Source organism: Tachysurus vachellii, chromosome 3, assembly GCF_030014155.1.
Source record: "Tachysurus vachellii isolate PV-2020 chromosome 3, HZAU_Pvac_v1, whole genome shotgun sequence".
Taxonomy (NCBI): Eukaryota; Metazoa; Chordata; class Actinopteri; order Siluriformes; family Bagridae; genus Tachysurus; species Tachysurus vachellii.
The window spans coordinates 29,019,159-29,039,068 of record NC_083462.1 but is presented as its reverse complement, the minus strand read 5'-3'; the positions used below and the strand labels follow the sequence as shown (position 1 = coordinate 29,039,068).

The following is a 19,910-nucleotide window of genomic DNA, read 5'->3' as shown; positions in this document are numbered from 1 at the left end:
ATTGCTTCATATTTTCACCACTGCTGTGGTCTTAAAACTGAGGTCGTTTTGGTTCTTAAGGGATTTCTGTCTGAGAGTGATATTGGCTTCTGAAAGAAAAAAATAAAAAATTAGTTCGGCTCAAGAAAACAAATAAACAGTACATAACTAATAACTAAACATCAGTCTCTGCACCTAAATGCAACGAATCAAACCCATGTTCATCGTAACGAATAAACTCTCAACCCCTTAAGCCGTGTGGATGGAGAACTGAGTTTGATTCAGTCGTCATGTCACGTCATGGCAACATGTTCTAAGTGACTGACAGTATTCAGAGGTGGACGTTGGTCATACAGTGAGCAACAGTATTTCATTCAAATACAAGAGATCCTGCATTATCACATTGCAACACAATGTGTGCAGCACTTTGGTCTGGTCTGAAAAATGATTTTGTTCATCTTCAGTCCTTTCATGCATAAATGTAGTGAACGTTCATCTAGAGCACCAAATCTCAAGTGTTAAACTAAGCACCTTTAGCAAAAGGTGCTCATAAGGTGCTCACAACGTGTGACATTTTGTTATTAAGCTACAAAGAAACTCAAGCTAAATTTCATCGTAGATGATTCATGGCAAAACAAAAAAAAAAGAGAGTAAAGGTTTCCCAGCTCAGGAGCGGTTTATGCCTTCTGTCTTGGACTTGTGTTACTAATCTGGTTTTTGCTTCCAAGTTTGTCGTGTCCAAAATTGTATTACTGGAGTCCATTCAGGGGCAAATATATGAACCCATGAGCCTTTTTTAATTATTTCAAAACAATGTCGCACACCATCCCTTGTTCATGTGTCTGAAATGATTTTGAAAATCTGTATTCCCGTCATATCACCAGTCATATCACAGTATTCATGTTTGTGCCTTTTCTTTACATATTTACATTCATGATTGACAGTTGCAGTGAGGTGGCTGTTTTTAGAAATGAAAATAATGTAGAGTGCACACTTTTTTTTTTTTTTTTTTTTTTTTTTAAACTAGTATATCATTTTAGTCTGGATTTAAACAAGTGGTCTTCTAAAAGGTTTAACAACGGAGCAGAAAGCCGAGACAACCGTTTCCTTTCCGTTTTTTCAGGGTCCATAATGTCTGCAACGCTCTTTTTGGAAACTGGATGAGAGACAGGATGCTTTCACTAATGTGTACAATCCTGATGTTATTTTTTTTTTATTTATTTATTTTTCTCGTTTTCTCTCCTTTTTTTTTTTTTTCTTTTTCATTTTCCCGGTTTCTTCACTGTGTTACCGGTTTGCTTACTGCGTTACACTCTGTAATGACCATTAAAAGAGTTTATAGTTGAAAACCTATTCAGAGAGTTATCTCTTTCATGTCTTGAATCGTTTTATCGTGGCGACCTGTTGTGTTTCCCTGCTGAAAACATACAACAAAACCCAACAGAAACAATCATAGAAATTCTAATGGTTTCCATTACAAACACCATTACATACAATACCATGAGCTGTAAAACATTAATCCATGTTCCAAATGATTTTCTTTATGTACTGTGTTTTGTGTCATATTCAATTATATAATGTGTTTTTTTTTTACATTCAATCGTTATCACCAAACCAAAGACACCATTGTAAAGAATTTAATGGAGTCTGGAACCTTAGTGACGTCTTAATGGTCCCCGTAGGTGCAAAGTGTATATACACGTAGTCTACAAGTTGCCAGAAGTGTTCTATTGGTCCTTAATAGTATGCACTAGACGTAACATGCCACCTGTATAAGCAACAAATTACAAGAAGAGTACAGAGATACAGGGACCGTTAGAGTTCCCATTAAAACCAATATGATTCCCATTATAGCCATTACAAATTCTGAGTATTTCTATTGTTTTTATTCAGCAGGGTAATTGTACAGGTATGGGAAATGTGGCTGGTGTGGCTCCTTGGCATGCTGTGTAAATTTAATCATGTGCTTTTCCCACTACAGCTGTTGTAGTGTAGGAGAAGGGGCTCAGTAAAAGGGCCAGAGTGTAATGACGATGTCCTTCAGCATGAGCCTCGAACACCACCTGCAATCATACAGTCAGTAACAAAACCGATCACATGAAGTACTTTGAACTGTATTCTATAACAGTGCATCAATGACACGTGGATCATATTCTTATTGAGAGCCTGAATGCTTTGTTTTATAAGATTAAAGCGTTTGGTTGAAGTCCATGAGTGGATTCAGTTTGTCTTTCTATGACTGAATGTCAGAGTCCAGTTTACACACTCGAATGGAAGCTCAGTCACTCATCACTAGGCTATAATGCTCTCATGCTCTCAAAGGAGAAATCTATTCTTGTTGTAAATGTAAAATACTGAAACAATAGGTTGCTGATTTTATTTTCTATGAAGCCGTTTAAAGACTGATGGGCAAAATTAAAAAAAAAAAAAACAACTTGTTTTTTAATAGAATAGATTCTATGTGGAATTAAAATATGTAAATAAGCCAAAATTGTAATTTTTTTTGAACATTCTGAAATGTTTTCTATTCCATGTTAGTTTTTAAATTTTCAAATAATTAATCTCCAGAGTCTCCTTAGCTAATCCAAGAGAATTGTAATAAAACCCTTGTAAATGAAATGAAAGGAGAGAATAACCACGTACTTCAGCAGCTTCATGGAATGATGTGCGACCTTCTCCTTTCCAATAGGTTTTGGTGTCAAACTCAACACGATAGACACCAGGCTTGAAATCCTGATCGGAGAGAAGTTCATGGACCTCACCAGCTATGTTTGTATTCCTGGAGGGAGGTGATAGTGAAGTAAGAAACAAATCAGGTTCTCCACATGAATCAATGAGTCAAGGCTTAGAATCTGCTTAGAGCTTCATGTTTTCTAGAAGAATGAGGTTTTTTTTCCCAATAGACCTTTAGCGAAGGTTACTTCTACCTTCTGTTATATAATTCTCTCTCTCTCACACTCATCTTCTACCGCTTATCCGAACTACCTGTGCCTATCTCAGGCGTCATCGGGCATCCCAACCCATCGCAGGGCACACACACACACACACTCTCATTCACTCACACAATCACACACTACGGACAATTTTCCAGAGATGCCAATCAACCTACCATGCATGTCTTTGGACCGGGGGAGGAAACCGGAGTACCCGGAGGAAACCCCCGAGGCACGGGGAGAACATGCAAACTCCACACACACAAGGTGGAGGCGGGAATCGAACCCCCAACCCTGGAGGTGTGAGGCGAACGTGCTAACCACTAAGCCACCGTGCCCCCCATGTTATATAATTATGTAATTTAATTATAGTTATATAATAAAGTAATCTGTGTCAGTAAATTATCCACAGCAGTATAGCATAATGCTAGATGTAGAACTATTACAGTATGATATCACAACATGACTTGAATTTGAATCTGGGTTTTTGGATGGAATCTTACCCGCTGGCAAGTTTTTCCCATGTTTGATCAGCACCTTGGCGAAAGATCGTAAGAGCCACATTTCCAGCAGGTGCACCTTTCAACGCATCCAGGATCTTTACGTTTAGAGGACAGTGTACGTCTGAGCCACCATGACGATCCTAAGAGTGGATTCAGTGAAAGACGAACACAAGGTTAACACTAACATATTGTATTTTTTTCTCTCACTTATTTGATGTTTAACTTAGTCACCACTAGTGGACACAAATAAAACGAACAAAAAAAAAGGAAAAGTCCTAGAATAATAAAGAAAAAAAATACATTCCTCAAAATATATACTTTGTCGTTTTAATTCCTTTTAAACCTATAGAATTCATTTTAATGTTATTTTTAATTCTTGTATTTAACTCAGTGTTGATTATTCTAACACTATTCTATTGTAGTTATTGCTAGTGAAAATGACATTTCTAACTCTATAAAGCTAGAATAGTTAATTAAATCCAACATTTAATAATATGTTCATCTCAACACTAATCCCAGTACTAATATCAAGCTATTTGTCAGATTAAGAAATTTTACATTTTACAAGCTGATTAAAAAAAAATCCTCAAATTGAGACAAAGGCTCAAATTAATCGAGTAATTATGAACAATTTAATTAGTGTAAATCTGCAATTGTTAGAGAATTTAATCGTTCAGAAAGATGAACTCTGCGGACCACCGTAACTTACCACAGGAGCAGCCTGACAGCAGAAAAGTGTTGAGGCAAGAAAGACAAAAGTGATAGCTCTGGCTCTCATGGTGGAGGACGAAATGCAGACACTGGACATGCGCCTTGAATGCTAGAGTTAGCTTCTTCTCTGTGTGCTCTGGTGACTAAGGGGAAAGCTGTGGCGTTGCCTTGACATAGTAAATAAGAGGGTAATGTGTAACTTCAGACAAACTAACCTTAGTGGCAATTTTAGTTCATTCATTCATGCCATAGATATAGTTTTGTTGCACAAGTAAAGCCTTGTGTTTCATCATGAAACATAATGGCTTTTAACATTTACCTTTAGTAGCTTTTTTAAATTAATAAATTCATTTTTCAATTTTCTTAATATCTGTCCTGTCAAAAAAAAACAAACGGCTTACTCCTATGTCGAAGAGCTTGGCAACTGTCAGAAACGCAATCGTTTTGTTCTCAGACGCAATGCTACAGACATACACTCACTGGCCATTTTATTAGGAACACCCACCCTTTATCATATCAGCTAATTATTTGGCAGCAACACAATGCAATAAATAAATAAATAAAACATACATAAAAGAGCTTCAGATAATGTTCAAAGCAAACTTCCGACTGGAAAAAAAAGTGGGATCAACAGAGTTTGTATTATGCTTATTTTTATTTTTTGTGGCATAAGTGAACTGAAACACATCCTCTCGTCCTGTTAAACTTTTCATAGTCAAAACAGCAAGACTGTCTTCACGTACTGTGTCACGTGTATTGATAACGATTTGCCACCTGCACTGATGCCCCTAATTTGTGTCTCCTCTAATTTGTATTAATTATTATTTTTTGTTTGAAAAGCACACCTGTAAAGCACAGACTGTATGCTTTTTCCCCCCTGCTGTCTTTTAAAAAACAATTTCACCTTTGTTAAAAACCGGTTATGTACATTTCAACTTATTTATGAAATTGAAATTTACCAGTCTGACTTATAGCATCTGACAAATCTGTTATACGCTGATATTTAATTTGTTGATGTTTAATATTTCCTGCTTTCGATCCATATCCAAGGATATACTGTATGTCCATAGTCTTGATGAAATTACTGATTCAGGAGGTCAGAGTGCACAATCCTGAGGCTTATGTTGTTCAGCAGATTCCTCCTTATAACCTGATAAATGCTCAACCTCCCTTTTACTGTAAAATTCATTAACTGTGAGCCCAAGTTGAAGCCTTATCATTATCTCTGGTACAGAATAATCAGAAAAGGCTCAATCCTTAGCAATGTCTTATTTGTAAGTTACAGTGCAATTCTTAACGCTGTTCTGCTTATAATGTTTTAGCTAGCTTTATTTAACAGTAAAATTCAGCCAGCTGTATGTACGATGTTTTTGACTCACTGACTAACTGCCAAAGGTCGAGTTTAATTGTTTTTGCTAGTTAGCTATCCGCACCGCTTTTACCACTTATCCGAGGCATTCCATTTTTTTTTTTTATTCGAACCCAGCAGACTTTATTGCAAAGAAAATCAACACAATTTTAAAGGCATAGATTGCATTTTATTGGATTTTAAGAATTTACATTTGCAGCATGAATAATGACGCTAACGACAGGATAGCGCACGCTAGTTCTGACAACATAAAGAAAAAGCAGCAATATTTAACATTATATACACACTTACAGTATATACAGTGGGACTAGATTTAAAAATCTAAATCTTAAATTTAAAACAAAGAAATTAAATGTTTGTTATCTTGAAAATTTAGTATTTAGCATTTCTTGATATCTGTTTAAATGTATCTTTACCATTTTGCTAAAGTTAAACCTTTTAGTAAAGTCTAACTGTTACACAAAGGAAATGTGTAACATCTTGACTATTTACTATTTTAAATTGTTGCACATTTTCTTAGTCGCATTTTAAATGGAAGCAACGTTGTCATAATGACCATGTTAGAACCCCTTGTACGAAAGGTCCGATTTTGCTCATGTCTAATCTCTTCTATCAGACGACACTGATGGATTTAATCTAAAATGGATCAACATGTTTTGCAAGAACTTGTGGTGTTCATGCAGCTCGAGTTACACTGTCATTAAAGCAAAAAGGTGAACATACCAAACACTAAGAAATTCATGTAAATATTTCAAAGATTCTTGTTGTGGTTGCCTATAATATTCATTCATTCATTCATTCATTCATTCATTCATTCATTCATTCATTTTCTACTGCTTATCCGAACTACCTCGGGTCATGAGGAGCCTGTGCCTATCTCAGGCGTCATTGGGCATCAAGGCAGGATACACCCTGGACGGAGTGCCAACCCATCGCAGGACACACACACACTCATTCACTCACGCAATCACACACTACGGACAATTTTCCAGAGATGCCAATCAACGTACCATGCATGTCTTTGGACCGGGGGAGGAAACCGGAGTACCCGGAGGAAACCCCCGAGGCACGGGGAGAACAGGAATCGAACCCCCAACCCTGGAGGTGTGAGGCGAACGTGATAACCACTAAGCCACCGTGCCCCCTCGCCTATAATATAATTTGTAATAAAAAAGTTCGACTAAATTAGAAAAGAAATTACAAAATAGAAACATTACTCATCCAGACATTTGGACCCCTCTGAATATATATTTACTACTATGGCTATTAGTGATATATAATTAGATGAGAAAATCACTGTGTAATTTACAATTCAATTTTACAATTTTCCCATTGTTTACTTCTACTGTAAACATGCAGCATTCATCTCATAGTTGCCTAAAATTCAACCCAGGTTATCATGCTGGATATTTACACAATAATTACATGTTAAACATGCTGAAGATGTTTATATTAGCTATATAACTCCGTCACTTTTAGTAACCACTTTATCCTGATCGGGGTCACAGTGAAGCCAGAGACTAAAGAGATCTCAAGAACACTTGGCACGAGACAACATGTCTATGAGGCACACATTCACAGTGGCAATCTTAAAAAAAATACACATCTACGGCAGGATTTTTAGGAGTGATCTAGAAGAAACCCATACAGATATGGACAAAACATACACAGAAAGTAACCTGAGCTCAGGATTGAACCAGGGACCCTGAAGCTGTGAGGCACCATTTCCCTCCCACTGTGTCACCATGCTGTCTTAATCATATAGCTGCTCTTTTAAATCACCATAGTGTTCAGCAAGAGCACGTAGTTTGGTTTGTATAGTCTATGCATTTGTCTTGCATCAGAATGATTCTCAAAAGCACTCGCCTTCTTATAAACCTGCCCCCTTTTATGAACATATATACACCAGGTTGCCAGGAATATCTCTCTGTTAACAGTTAGTGTTGTGCCTCCTGTGGTTTTTAGTATCAGCATTATTTTGTTTATTCAACCCTCTAGCTCTTTTACTTCACTGTACACCTGTGATACTATTTACTAGACACTGTACAATCACACAAAAACTTCAGATTTATTGATTAAAATAAAGTATATTGTGCACTTTAAAATCTACCTCATCTCTTCGGCCAGCAATTACTGTTCGTATCGCACGTATCTTGTATTCACTATATGCACCTGATGCCTGTCTTTTGTGCACCATGGAAGAAGACTGATAGTGTTTCATTGGTATAATGGGAATAAATGTGAACTTAAATGAATTGAAATGTTGTAACATAATTTAAATGAGTGGTGCTGCAAATAACAATACTTATAATACACTTGCTGTATGCGTCATGGAAGTGTTCATGATAGTGTCGATAAACTGTAGCCATACTGTAAAGAGATGTTTAGAGGCTTCATGTTCAGTTTTGCAGTATCAGTCACACATACTACACTACCACGCAGGCTAGTTTCCGGGACTCTAATATTGATCCTTCCATCACGATAATAACAAAAGCAATGAATATCCAGACAACGTTTTTCTCAATCCACTCAGGTCATCTAGGTTTCATCCAGAACTTTTGTTTATCGCTGACATTCGTGGTAGCCCAGATGAGACACAACGTAATAAATGGTGCAATCTGATAAGATATTTCACTTACTGTTTGGCGCCTTTGTTTGCTGTCTGTGGTTTGTTTACTGTTGTCTATTAGCACGGTATGTTTAGTGTCCTTGAGCTGTGGAAAGGTGCTAGATAAACAATAAATAATAATAATAATAATAATAATAATAATAATAATAATAATAATAATAATAATAATAGTAATAATAATTTTAACTTTTGCATACTCTGATAATAAATGCAACTATTATTATAATTTTTTTTTTAAATTATTATTATTATTATTGTTTTATTTATTTATTTATTCTTCTTCTTCTTCTTATTATTATTATTTTATTTATTATTTTTTTATTTATTATTTATTTATCTGGCAACCTATCTGAACCATGCACTGTTATACAATTGGTTATTTCTTAATAAATGTTTGAAATGCTTGTGCATAAAAAAAATCCAGAATGACAGCTAAGGTTAGTTGCTCTCACATTTCAATGATTTCTTCAATTCTAAATGATGATCTAAGAAAAAACCCGGCCTGCCTCCTTGATATATAAATTCTGGGAATATCTGCAGTTGGTGTGAAGAAAGAGGGTGTATCTAATAAACTGGCAAGTCAGAGTACATAAGCTCATTTCTTTGATTTGACCTGCAACTTTTCAGGCTTGGCGTTCTTTACATTCCCTGATTCTACATCAGGTTTGTCCTCCGCTTTTGGTTTCCCTGTTTGTGCGTCTTGAGGTGGAGATTCCTGGAGTTGTTGCATGGCTTTCCCTCCCTGGACTTGCACTGAGGAAACAGCTAAGCTACCTTCATTGACAAAATTTGGACTGTTGCCTAACAGTATATTTCCTTGTAACATAGACCTCCCATCAATCAGATACATCCCCTGTTGTTCTATGGTGTTCTGTAGTATATTTCCACCCTGGAGAACTAGCCCCTGAGCTCCTGCAAGCCCATTTATTAAGTACATTCCCTGTACAGGCTCCTCAGCAAGAATCACAGCACTTGGTGCCTGATGTTCCACCAGGCAGTACAAAGGCTGGTGTTGCATGAGCAGTGTTGGAGTAGTATTTATGCTGCCTGATTCATTGATAGCTTCAGTGACTCTAGTGTTCGTTCTCTGATAGTTGATTGTCTCGGTAACATTGGTTTTCGTGCTTTGCTGAGGTGGAGGCTGATCAGATTTCACCACCCGAACTGCACTAGTGGCTACAGCACTCTCGCTTTTGACGCTCGGTTCCACTGACTTGACAATCTGTTCGTCTTGTTCTAATTTGGGTGCTGGAGGACTGCAGATAGTTGCTAAATTGAAAAATGTTGCATCCAGGTCATTGAGGAAACTCAGGTCATTATCAGCCTCAAGCACACTGTCGAAGTCTAAGTCCACAGGAGCGTATTGGCCTTCATCATTATACACCAACAGACTGTCAGTGAAAGCAGGACTGTCAGCCAAAAACCTTGCTTTCTGTAATGAAAAATAAGAAATGATGCTCAGTATTTGTATGATTATGTAATAAACTACATATTAGGGATATCCTAATCCAATTTTTAATAGAATGCAAATATTATGTCTCTAAATAAAATAAGAAAAGTGCTTCTGGTAAAGTAATTGCTTAGTAACCAGGCCGATGTTGGTCAAGCTGGTGGAAATCTAATTTCAGGTAATCCATGGTTCCACACTTTAATGTATGTTTGTGCGTTTAGGCAAAACACGCTAGCAAATCAGAAACCAAAAAACACAATAGCAAGTTTGGAGACATAAGAGCAACTCGGGAAATAATATCGAAAAACACAAGAAACATTTGGAAAAATGACAGCAAAACCAAACACATGGCAGAAAATTTGAAAACACTAATCTGTTATTAACTCAGTATGACCTGCTTGGCTTTAAGCATGACATGGGGACTGTTGGGGGACTGTTAAATATGGAGAGCTGGAAGATGCTTACAGTAAGAAGAAATGAATCTACTGATGCTTTTATACATGTTTATCAAGGGAATTCATCTAATTTCATTTCAGATGTACTGTAAATTCTGCACAGCATTACTATGAGTATACAAATGCTGAAATCTAACCTTAAGGAAGGTTCAGAAGAAAGAATTGCTTTGCACTATATATATATATATATATATATATATATATATATATATATATATATATATATATATATATATATATATGACATTGTATAAATGGCTGTATAAAATTTTAGTTTTTGTAATGAAATTATTAAATAAAGTAAACATTCTTTGTGATGTATTCTTTGCAACAAGCATGCAATGTTTCTTAAGAAGCCTCTGGTTTCAGCTTGAGTTTATTTAATATATTTTCTTTGAATTTTCTGATTTGCTGTTGCGGTTTTGCACTTTGCACTGCAACATTAGTCCTGATTCAGCATCAGAATAGGATATCCGCATTACAGGTGAATGAGATGTATTTGATTTCCTACCTGAGAGAAATATCCATAGAGATAGCTATCTGCTAGTGCAATATCTTCATAAATATTATGGGCTTTTTGTCGAAATGATGCAGAGTGGAAGCTGTTTCTCTGGGCAGAGACGAGGGATTGCTGAGCTTGTACTGTGCTGTGTTGATATCCATACATTCTGTCAACCTCCATGACCCCTTGATTTAGCTCCTTATTGAACATCACGGTGTCAAAGGCCTGTGCACTTTGCACCATGTTGGCAGAGCTACAAAGTGCTGCTGCTGTTTGTTGTTCTGCCGCAACAGGAGCAAACATCAGAGGCACCAACTGCAGAATATACAGTGAGCAAAGAGTCATGAGATGTAGTTGTATTGTATGGTAACATTATGGTATTCGTTCAGAAAGGAGACGCCTCATGAAAAACACAGAGGATATGAAGATTAATAAGTTTGTTGGCAAGCAATTTGGCAGAAACTTTGAACCAGTTCCTCATCTATAAAATCCAGATTCCAAAAAAAATAGAATTTCTCCCTGTTTTTGTGATGCCTTTTGTCATGTCGCACTCCACAGTGGTGGTTAATTTGAAGCTCGTTTGAAAGTCGACACTCACAGATTTAAGAAATCATAGTTTTTCTGAAGTATTTCTGTTTTTACGTAGCCTACTGGGGCGATATTTTCATAAAAAAAGGCTCCCCGTGACCCGAGGTAGTTCGGATAAGCGGTAGAAAATGAGTGAGAGTGAGTGAGTGAGTGAGTGTGAATGGTGACATCAAACCCAGAATACTAAAATTCTGTAAGATTATCCAAACCTTGCTGTGATAAAATAATTAATATAAAAGAAAAAGAATTTTATTAATTAATACAAAAGAAAATATTGTCACTTTCCATATTAAGCTCAGATTTAGCAACAAAAATTCACATTGATTTTTTAAAAAAATTTGTATTCTGTAGCTGTGTCATTAAAATGTATAAAGTTATAGCAGTTGTCATTGTACCTTGTCTTCCCCGTTGCCTTCAGTGTGGTATTCCATAAGATATTCTTTTGTATCAAAAGGCATCTCTGAGAATTCCCCAAATGTCCCACACTGGCAGAATAACAGCAACAACGGAATCACTGAAAACATCCCAGAAAGGCAAAACATGAATCAGTAAAGGAAACTTTTGTCATATTATAACAGAGATGATCTCTAAACTCGGCCTAAACCTGAAAACCGTGTATTCCGTGAATTTGATTTGACTCACACATGAGCAGTATCAGTGCTGCAATAACGGCTCCAATGGCAGGAAACCCCACTTTGGCTGACGTATCACGTTGATGGGCTAGTTTGACCTCACAGGTGTTGCTGCCTTCACAAGTACAAACCTCTAATTGAAGTTTTTGTTTGTCTTTACAGGCAAGACCCTGCTTGTCGAAAATCTCCAAACTGAGCTGGTAAAATCCTGGCCACAGAAGCTCCTTAGCACGGAAGCTCACTGTTGTTTCTTAAAAAAGTGAAATTAGCAAATCAGTATCCAACATTTTAGAAAATAGTATCCATAACGCTGTTTTAATAGTTAGAATAAACCATGTTTTACTGTTTATTGTCCTTAGTATGTACAGTATAGGAATCTAAATTGTACACAATAATGGCTGTCTGCTTTACCGTTTACAGGAAGCATCTCCCATTTTCCGCGAGTCTCCTCCTCTATCAGAACAAATTTATAAGGCTCTCCATTGGGAAAGGCATCCTCATCACAAGCAGTCACGTTTACTACAGTATTATGAGAACAGATACTCTGGTAGGTGCTGGTCAGTGTAGGACACTGATCATTGGAATCCTGCACCTTTAGAGATATTGTTCCGGTAGCTGTCTTGGGTGGCACATCTAATTAAAAAAAAAGTTTTTTTTTTAAACTTCTATAGCATGTTTAAAGTGTGATGAGTCTGACAGGACATTCACAGGAGATTTGTTTTAATAGACACAACTGTACTCCTGCTCATTCATGCAAATATCTAATCATAAGGTAACAACACAATGCATTAAATCATCCAGATGCGGGTCAAGAGCTTCAGTTATTGTTTGTCTAATGTGCCTAGAGTTTACAGAGAATGGTGCAAAAAAAACAAACAAAAAAAAATCCAAAAAATAAATCTAATTAGTCTCAGTTTTGCAAATGGACACAGAGTTAATAAAACTGGAAAGCTGAATTTTGGAAAAACACATTCATTTTTTCATTCGAAGTACCGAGGTCTTCCTGCAATCTCAAACCAGTCTCCTTCCTTCCTTCCTTCCTTCCTTCTTTCTTTCTTTCTTTCTTTCTTTCTTTCTTTCTTTCTTTCTTTCTTTCTTTCCAAGCTGTGTAGTATGGATTTGGTTAAGTGATTTGTCTGTAGAGAGTCTATTAACTGCCTCACACCTCCAGGGTTGGGGGTTCGATTCCCGCCTCCACCTTGTGTGTGTGGAGTTTGCATGTTCTCCCCGTGCCTCGGGGGTTTCCTCCGGGTACTCCGGTTTCCTCCCCCGGTCCAAAGACATGCATGGTAGGTTGATTGGCATCTCTGGAAAATTGTCCATAATGTGTGTGTGTGTGCCCTGCGATGGGTTGGCACTCCGTCCAGGGTGTATCCTGCCTTGATGCCCAATGACGCCTGAGATAGGCACAGGCTCCCCGTGACCCGAGGTAGTTCGGATAAGTGGTAGAAAATGAGTGAGTGAGTGAGTGAGTGAGTGAGTCTATTAACTATTGTGAAGTGATTACTTGGTGTATATACAGTAGGTGATGAATTTAGTGTTGGTGTCCAAATTGAGTGCAATTTAATCATTTTATTCTTGTTTGAGGCAGAGACATTTACATTATTATTCATTATTAATCTTCAGTTTGATAGTGTGGTTTTCTTTGACGATGGTTATCACTGTAAAAAGAAATGTTGTGTGATGTCGATCCCAGATGAATCTCTCTCATTAGCAGAATAAAGAGGAATGTGTGATGGTGTGATAAGCAAATGAGATATTTCCTTAGTGATTTGTTTTCAGAAGTGTTTAACTTGTGTGCAGTGCCATGTGGCATCTATGTAATCGGGTTAGTGTATTTTGTGTGCTTTGCATGCAGATTCCCCATAGCCCATTTCATACATCCAACAACCTGTGTAGTGACGTTTTTGTATCAGGTGCAGACTAGTGTTATTAGCTACATAGGACATCTTCTGTAAAAAATATTCTCTGGGTCTGATTGCTAAGTCAATTTTCCATTACATGCTATGGTAATTACAGAGCAGGATATAAATTATTTAATTTATAATTGACAGGTATTTAGTTGGAGGTTAGATATTCGGACCTTCTAATACTGATTGTGGAGGTCTAATGTGTTTGCTTGCTGCTTTTATAGTATATAATGGATCTGAAATTCAAAGCAAGGCTTATATTATACTAGTCCATGTGTCTCAGCTCCACTGAATTCTTTCATTAGCAATTCATTTCCACCCACAGAACTGCCACTCATGGGATTTTTTAGTTGTTGTTGTTGTGCACAATTCTTTGTAAACTATATTTACTCTTGTATTTGAAAATCTCAGGTGATTTCTGCAGTTTCTAAAATACTCCAAAAGCTTGCCTGGCACCATGATTCTCACCACAGTCAAAGTCAACTTCTTTCTTCATTTTGATGTTTGATGTGAATAGTAAATCTCTATCTCTATTTATATTTACAATGAATTTAAATACTAAATTCTTATTTTATCAAAGAAAAAGTGTCTTGCCTTGTGTCATGCAGAGTATCTTTGCGATGTAGGATCCATTAACCAGAGATTTTGACTCTCGATCTGGTATCTTCATCAGTTTAATTTCTGATGTCTCCTCATCAATGGATAACCAGTTGTCTGGATCATATCCTTTCGCATACCTGGGATACAATTTAGTATATGTCAATAAATCCATGTCAATAAAGCCCCAAACTTTACATTCAGAAGTTTGAAGCTCAGATTCTACTTCTCACAATCTTGTCTTAATGACTGCTGTACATAGATCCTAAAGTTGATTTAGCAAATTTATTGTGAAACCTGCCTGACATTCTCAGCAATTTCTCCAGTATCAAGATCCAAGGCAGGAAAGGAACCAATGACCATGGGAACGCGTATTTCCTCTGGGTTCTCTGACACAGGCAACTCCTTCGTTGTTGGTGAAAAGCCTGGGCCTTCAGGCAGGTTGTTTACGCTGATTTTTATTGGATAGCTCTTTCCTCCAGGTGATGGCTTTTTACCTGGTTTAGAACCAGGTTTAATTCCAGGTTTTCCGCTAGAATCACTGACAGGTTTAGATCCAGGCTTGGTATCAGGTTTGACACCAGGTTTAACTCCAACACCAGCACCTGCTCCTACCTCAACATCTACACCTGCATCTACGTCTGTATTCCCACCCACTCCAACCCCTAATCCAGCCCCTGCTTCTACATCTACATCTACACCTACCCCTGCCCCTGCCCCTGCCCCAGCCCCTGCCCCTGCCCCAGCTCCTGCTCCTGCTCCAGCACTGATTCCGGATCCTCCAGGTCTGTCCAGATCGATACTGACACCCAAAGACAGTGCGGTTCCATTTATAAACGGAGCTACATTTGAAATGGCCAAGTCAAGATCCAGCGTTTTCACCTTTTCATAATCCACAGGCTTTAGGCATCAAGTAAGATGGCAAATATGAGGGGAAAAAAGGAAAAAGAGTAAAAAAATGAACAAACACCCTACAGCAATAATAATGACAACAACAGCAACATTAAACATGTGTACCTTGATAAGCTTTAAAATTCCCTCATTTGTTTTGGGGTCTGTTTCGATAGAAAAGAGTTCATCTTCGTTACCCTTGACAATGTCAAAGACAGCAAGCCAGTTATCAGTATTCTGCAAATCTTTATCCAGAGCTTTGATTCTCATCACAACCACATCAGCTGCACCTTCATCGATAGAACCAGAATACTAAATAAAGTAGGAGACAAAGACATCATTATCACAAGTAGCTCAGTATAATTCTTCGGTAGGAAATTAATTTATCATACTTTGTTTGGTACTATTGTATTATCTTTTCTATTGTTCAAGCATTTATTGCTTTCTGTGAAACATGCCATAGAAATAATGCTGACTTGAGCGGCAGACGTGGCTCATAAAATGGATGATTACTATAGAAATGCATCTATTGTACATTAAAATATTATCAAGCTAATTTGTTACCTCATCTTTTTCAAGAGTAGGAACATTGTCATTGATGTCCAGAACTTTAATTTTCACTGTACCAGTTCCTGTGTTACCATTTGGAGCTCCATCCATATCTACACCTTGCACTATTAAAGTGTATGAATCAAACTCCTACAAGCGAAAAGACGTCCATTCATTAGACAATAAAGGTATAAAGGTTAAAGGTATAATTGTTTAACAGGTGACACGCAGACGATGGTTATATGGTTCAAAATGAGTCGACGGATTTTATTAATACCACATACCTCCCTGTCCAGGGTGTGTTTATTAACATAGATCTTCCCAGTATCTCTGTCAATGGTGAACATGTTGCCTGAGCTGTCTGGAATTTGCTTCAGTATACTGTATGCAATCTTCGCATTGATTGTTTCCTTCGCGTCTGCATCCTCAGCAGTTATCTGCATGACAGGAGTTCCTAAAGTGTTGTAGGAATCATATATTAGAGGTTAAGGAACACAATATAATACATTTGAACCATTTGAACCTGCCATTCGTTTCATCGGTGGAATAGAAATCAAATTATTGAAGAATATTATTTATAAAATGAGTCCGAAAATGAGATGTCTTTCCCTCTGTTGGGATAACTGTATACAGAGTTTATATATATATATATATATATATATATATATATATATATATATATATATATACAAATTATATATACATAATAATAAATATATCACTGTGGCACGACATGACAAAGGAATTCTATGCTGAAAATATATACAAACATACAAATCTTGGCCTCTGCTAAAAATAAATAAATAAATAAATAAATAAATAATATAAGGAGGGAAAATCCATCGTAGTCTATTTTATGGGGAAAATGGATTTTAATGAAAGGAAGGATTCAAAGTGTATATATATATATATAAATATATACCTGTTTTGCTGCATTCGCTTACAGACCCTTTGAATAACTTGAACTTTGGAGGATTGTCATTTTCATCTTCAACCTGGATTTTTAGCTTAATTTCTTCCTCAACCAGACTTCCATCTTTGTACTTAGCAATCCCAGTGAGCTACAATCAAATAGAACAAATCAAATCACACAGATATCACGCCTTCAAAATGATAAACAATGCTCAAAATTGTACATACTGCAAATGGAAAAAACTAAAAAAAAGACTAAAAAAGTCATCAGTGTTATATAATAGATTAAGAATGTCTTTGATGTCTTCAAACTTACATTGTATTGTGATAACGACTCTCTGTCCAGAATCCCTGTGATTCTCACATAGCCGTTTAAGGGGTTGACGACAAACAGGTTAAAAGGCTCCTTGTCAGCACCATGCCCTCGCAGGCTGTAGTGAAATGGCTTTCCTTCAGAATCTTTATCAGATCTGATCTATAAAAAAAAAAATAAAATAAAAATCCATCTATTCTTCAATCCAGTTATATATATATATATATATATATATATATATATATATATATATATATATATATATATATATATATATATATATATATAAATAATAAACTCCCAGCTCCTGGCTTGTGTCTTATTCATTCAGTCACTCAGGTTTAACAAGCAAAAGCTCTTCCACAAGGTGGAGCATTGGACCATGAAGCAACCCCAAAAATCTCCAAGCAAAATTTTGTTTATGCTTAGATTTTAGATTTCCCCCTCAAAATAAGATTCTATTTACACTCACAAATGAGATAAGAGCAGATCCCTAAATGCAATATTTATAAAAATAGATTTGGTTTCAGTGATAACCAGCTTTAGTTTGGTGAAACCAAAAACTTGAAACTTTTATAAAGGTCACCTTATGTCAAAAATGTTTAAGCCGAAAAAAAAAGAGGATAAAACTGGTCTTTGCATTCCCATTTCACTATTTAAAATTGGTCATTGTTTCTGTAAATACATTTTTGAATTAAAAATAATGAAAATAAAATATTAAAAACAAACATAGCACTCAGGTGCTAGAATAGTTTCTCATATTAGGCCCCGAGCTGCCATTCACTTAGCACTAAAGCCAAATCTTTAACATCTTCCTTTATGCTGTTGAATTACAAACAGTAATAACAAGGATTACGCTAAGTGGAAATATACGGGTGATCTGTACCTATAATCCTTTCTGCTATACCCAGGGTGTTAAAATAACTCGAAGATCTCAACTCATCAACTCTTTTTTTGCAAAACATGACAGTTATTAAATTATTCACCATAAGTCTGATCATATTTCTGTCTCATACTTTTGGCTGAAAGTAGAAAATAAAAGTTTTTTTTTCTTGCGAATGGAACGCACTTGACATGTTTAAGTTTGGAAAACTTGTAAGTCAGGTTCCTCTCTGATGTCTCAGGGGCATATTTCATGGGCTGAGTCTTTCTCAGAACTCCAGAACTGATCTTAACATGTCAAAGTTATGTGACAAAACTAATCTCACTATCACTCTTCTAAGTTCTCTTTTTACATACTTTCACAGGCCTAAATTTCAGTCACATGACAGAACAGTGAACGCTTACCTTCGCAATGAATTCTTGCTTTGTGTAGTCAACATTTTCTTTGAGTTTCGTTGGTGGGAGAATCCACTCCCGTTTGTTTCTCTTGAATCCAGCTGCAGATTGCGTTGCCTGGTTGAACATCAATATTTTAGTTATTATAAATGTGATTGTGAATTTGTGTGACTATATTCATTGGAGTTTTTTAGTATGTTGGCTGGCAAGTGTGTTGATAGTTTTTTCGTTTTTTAGGACCGGCCTTTCCAGACTACAATTTGCGTAATGCGCTAATGACTAACTCAGTTTTAGTCTCTTATTCAGGGTGTATTCCTGCCTTACGCCCAGCTTTTCTGCCAAAGCCTCCCGATCCACCATCACCCTAATCAAGATAAACCACCTACTGGTGATGAATGAAAGAATGTATAATGCATTACAGTTTGATAAGCAGACACCTGATTCAAATGACCACAGAGTTCTCTATGCTATTAAATAATTGTTATATACACTATATAAAATAAAATAACGAGAATGGATTAAGCCGTTGATAATAAGATCAACTCTGTTTATATTCTTTTATGCAAAGTATGGTGGACTTTTTATTAGCTACCTACATACTCGGTCTGTCTTTACTGTTTACCATCAAACACATGAACACACCCTACACCCTATAGATGTCCTGCCTCATTCTACAACCTAAATAATAAATAGATAATGTTATCTCTTAGCCAGTAATACTGTACTCACATTTCCCTACACAGACTATTTATCTATGTCTCTACATGACATGTCAGGACCACAGGAATGCTGAGCAATATATATATATATTTTTTTACGAAACAGCTGCATCTCTTGTGCTGTGATGATTTCAATGCCTTGCAAGTTGTTTTTCTTGTTGTCTTAACAAGAGGGAACATAACACAATTTGTATCGATGATTGATTAAATTGGCTGATTACGTATGCAGATAATTGTATAATTGATTAAGTAATCATATTGGCTTGTATAGTTTCAACTAATAGTGTTTACCCAAGAAGCACAGAATATATATGCAATAAATGATACAAGAAAATCCAAGAATATTTAAAACTTTAAAAACAGTATGCAAAGTAAAGTAATACATTACTTCTAAATGTTTGTGCTCGTATTAACGATATAACATTCACATTTAATAGCATTTTATTTGTTTACAAAATCTATATTTGAATAACACGCACCAAAACTGCTCGGAGACATTCAGAATTGTGTGAATGCTCAAAACAGCTGAACAAAATACCTATTAAAACTATTAATGCTGTATTAAGTGGATTAATGTAACTCACCATAGTCATGAACATTAGCAAAACCAAACAAAGTCTTCCAAGCTGAAGGAAAGCCATGATCATTGAAGGCCTGCAGTTTACAGCAATCACTCTCCGCTTCTCTTGCTTCCCTCCACTTGATTGCTTCTGGCTACTAAGAACTGTTTGTCTGTCAGTTAGAGGGGGGGAGATGCTAAGCTACAGATGCTGGGCCTCTAAATTAAACACTCTTGGTTTAGACACACCTACAGCTACAGAAATGTTCATTTCTATAGGGTCCTTATGCCACTCCCCTCTCTGCAATTCCTATACTGTGTACCATCTTATATCCATACGCTCATTCTCTTTCTCACCCTATCATTAGTTTGCTCTGTAGTTTTATCACACTCACTTTTGGCATGACGTTCAAAAAAGATCCCAAATCTGA

At 36.4% G+C, this 19,910-nt stretch overlaps 2 protein-coding genes across 2 annotated transcripts; both read right to left on the bottom strand.

Annotated features, from left to right (window-relative positions):
* Positions 1–1,849: 1,849 nt before the first annotated feature.
* On the bottom strand, positions 1,850–4,283 carry ttr (transthyretin (prealbumin, amyloidosis type I)). The gene is made up of 4 exons (XM_060866615.1): positions 4,125–4,283; positions 3,416–3,555; positions 2,623–2,758; positions 1,850–2,042 (listed from the first exon to the last, which is right to left on the bottom strand). The coding sequence occupies exons 1-4, from the start codon at positions 4,221–4,223 to the stop codon at positions 1,935–1,937; spliced, it is 483 nt and encodes a 160-aa protein (XP_060722598.1). The 5' UTR covers positions 4,224–4,283; the 3' UTR covers positions 1,850–1,934.
* Positions 4,284–8,469: 4,186 nt separating this feature from the next.
* Positions 8,470–19,703, bottom strand: si:ch73-74h11.1 (desmoglein-2-like protein). The gene is made up of 14 exons (XM_060865041.1): positions 19,505–19,703; positions 18,211–18,318; positions 16,927–17,085; positions 16,621–16,759; positions 15,983–16,152; positions 15,714–15,848; positions 15,276–15,461; positions 14,560–15,158; positions 14,256–14,398; positions 12,163–12,384; positions 11,762–12,001; positions 11,515–11,633; positions 10,541–10,846; positions 8,470–9,556 (listed from the first exon to the last, which is right to left on the bottom strand). Exons 1-14 carry the CDS (start codon positions 19,565–19,567, stop codon positions 8,720–8,722), a joined length of 3,426 nt encoding a protein of 1,141 aa, XP_060721024.1. The 5' UTR covers positions 19,568–19,703; the 3' UTR covers positions 8,470–8,719.
* Positions 19,704–19,910: the final 207 nt, after the last annotated feature.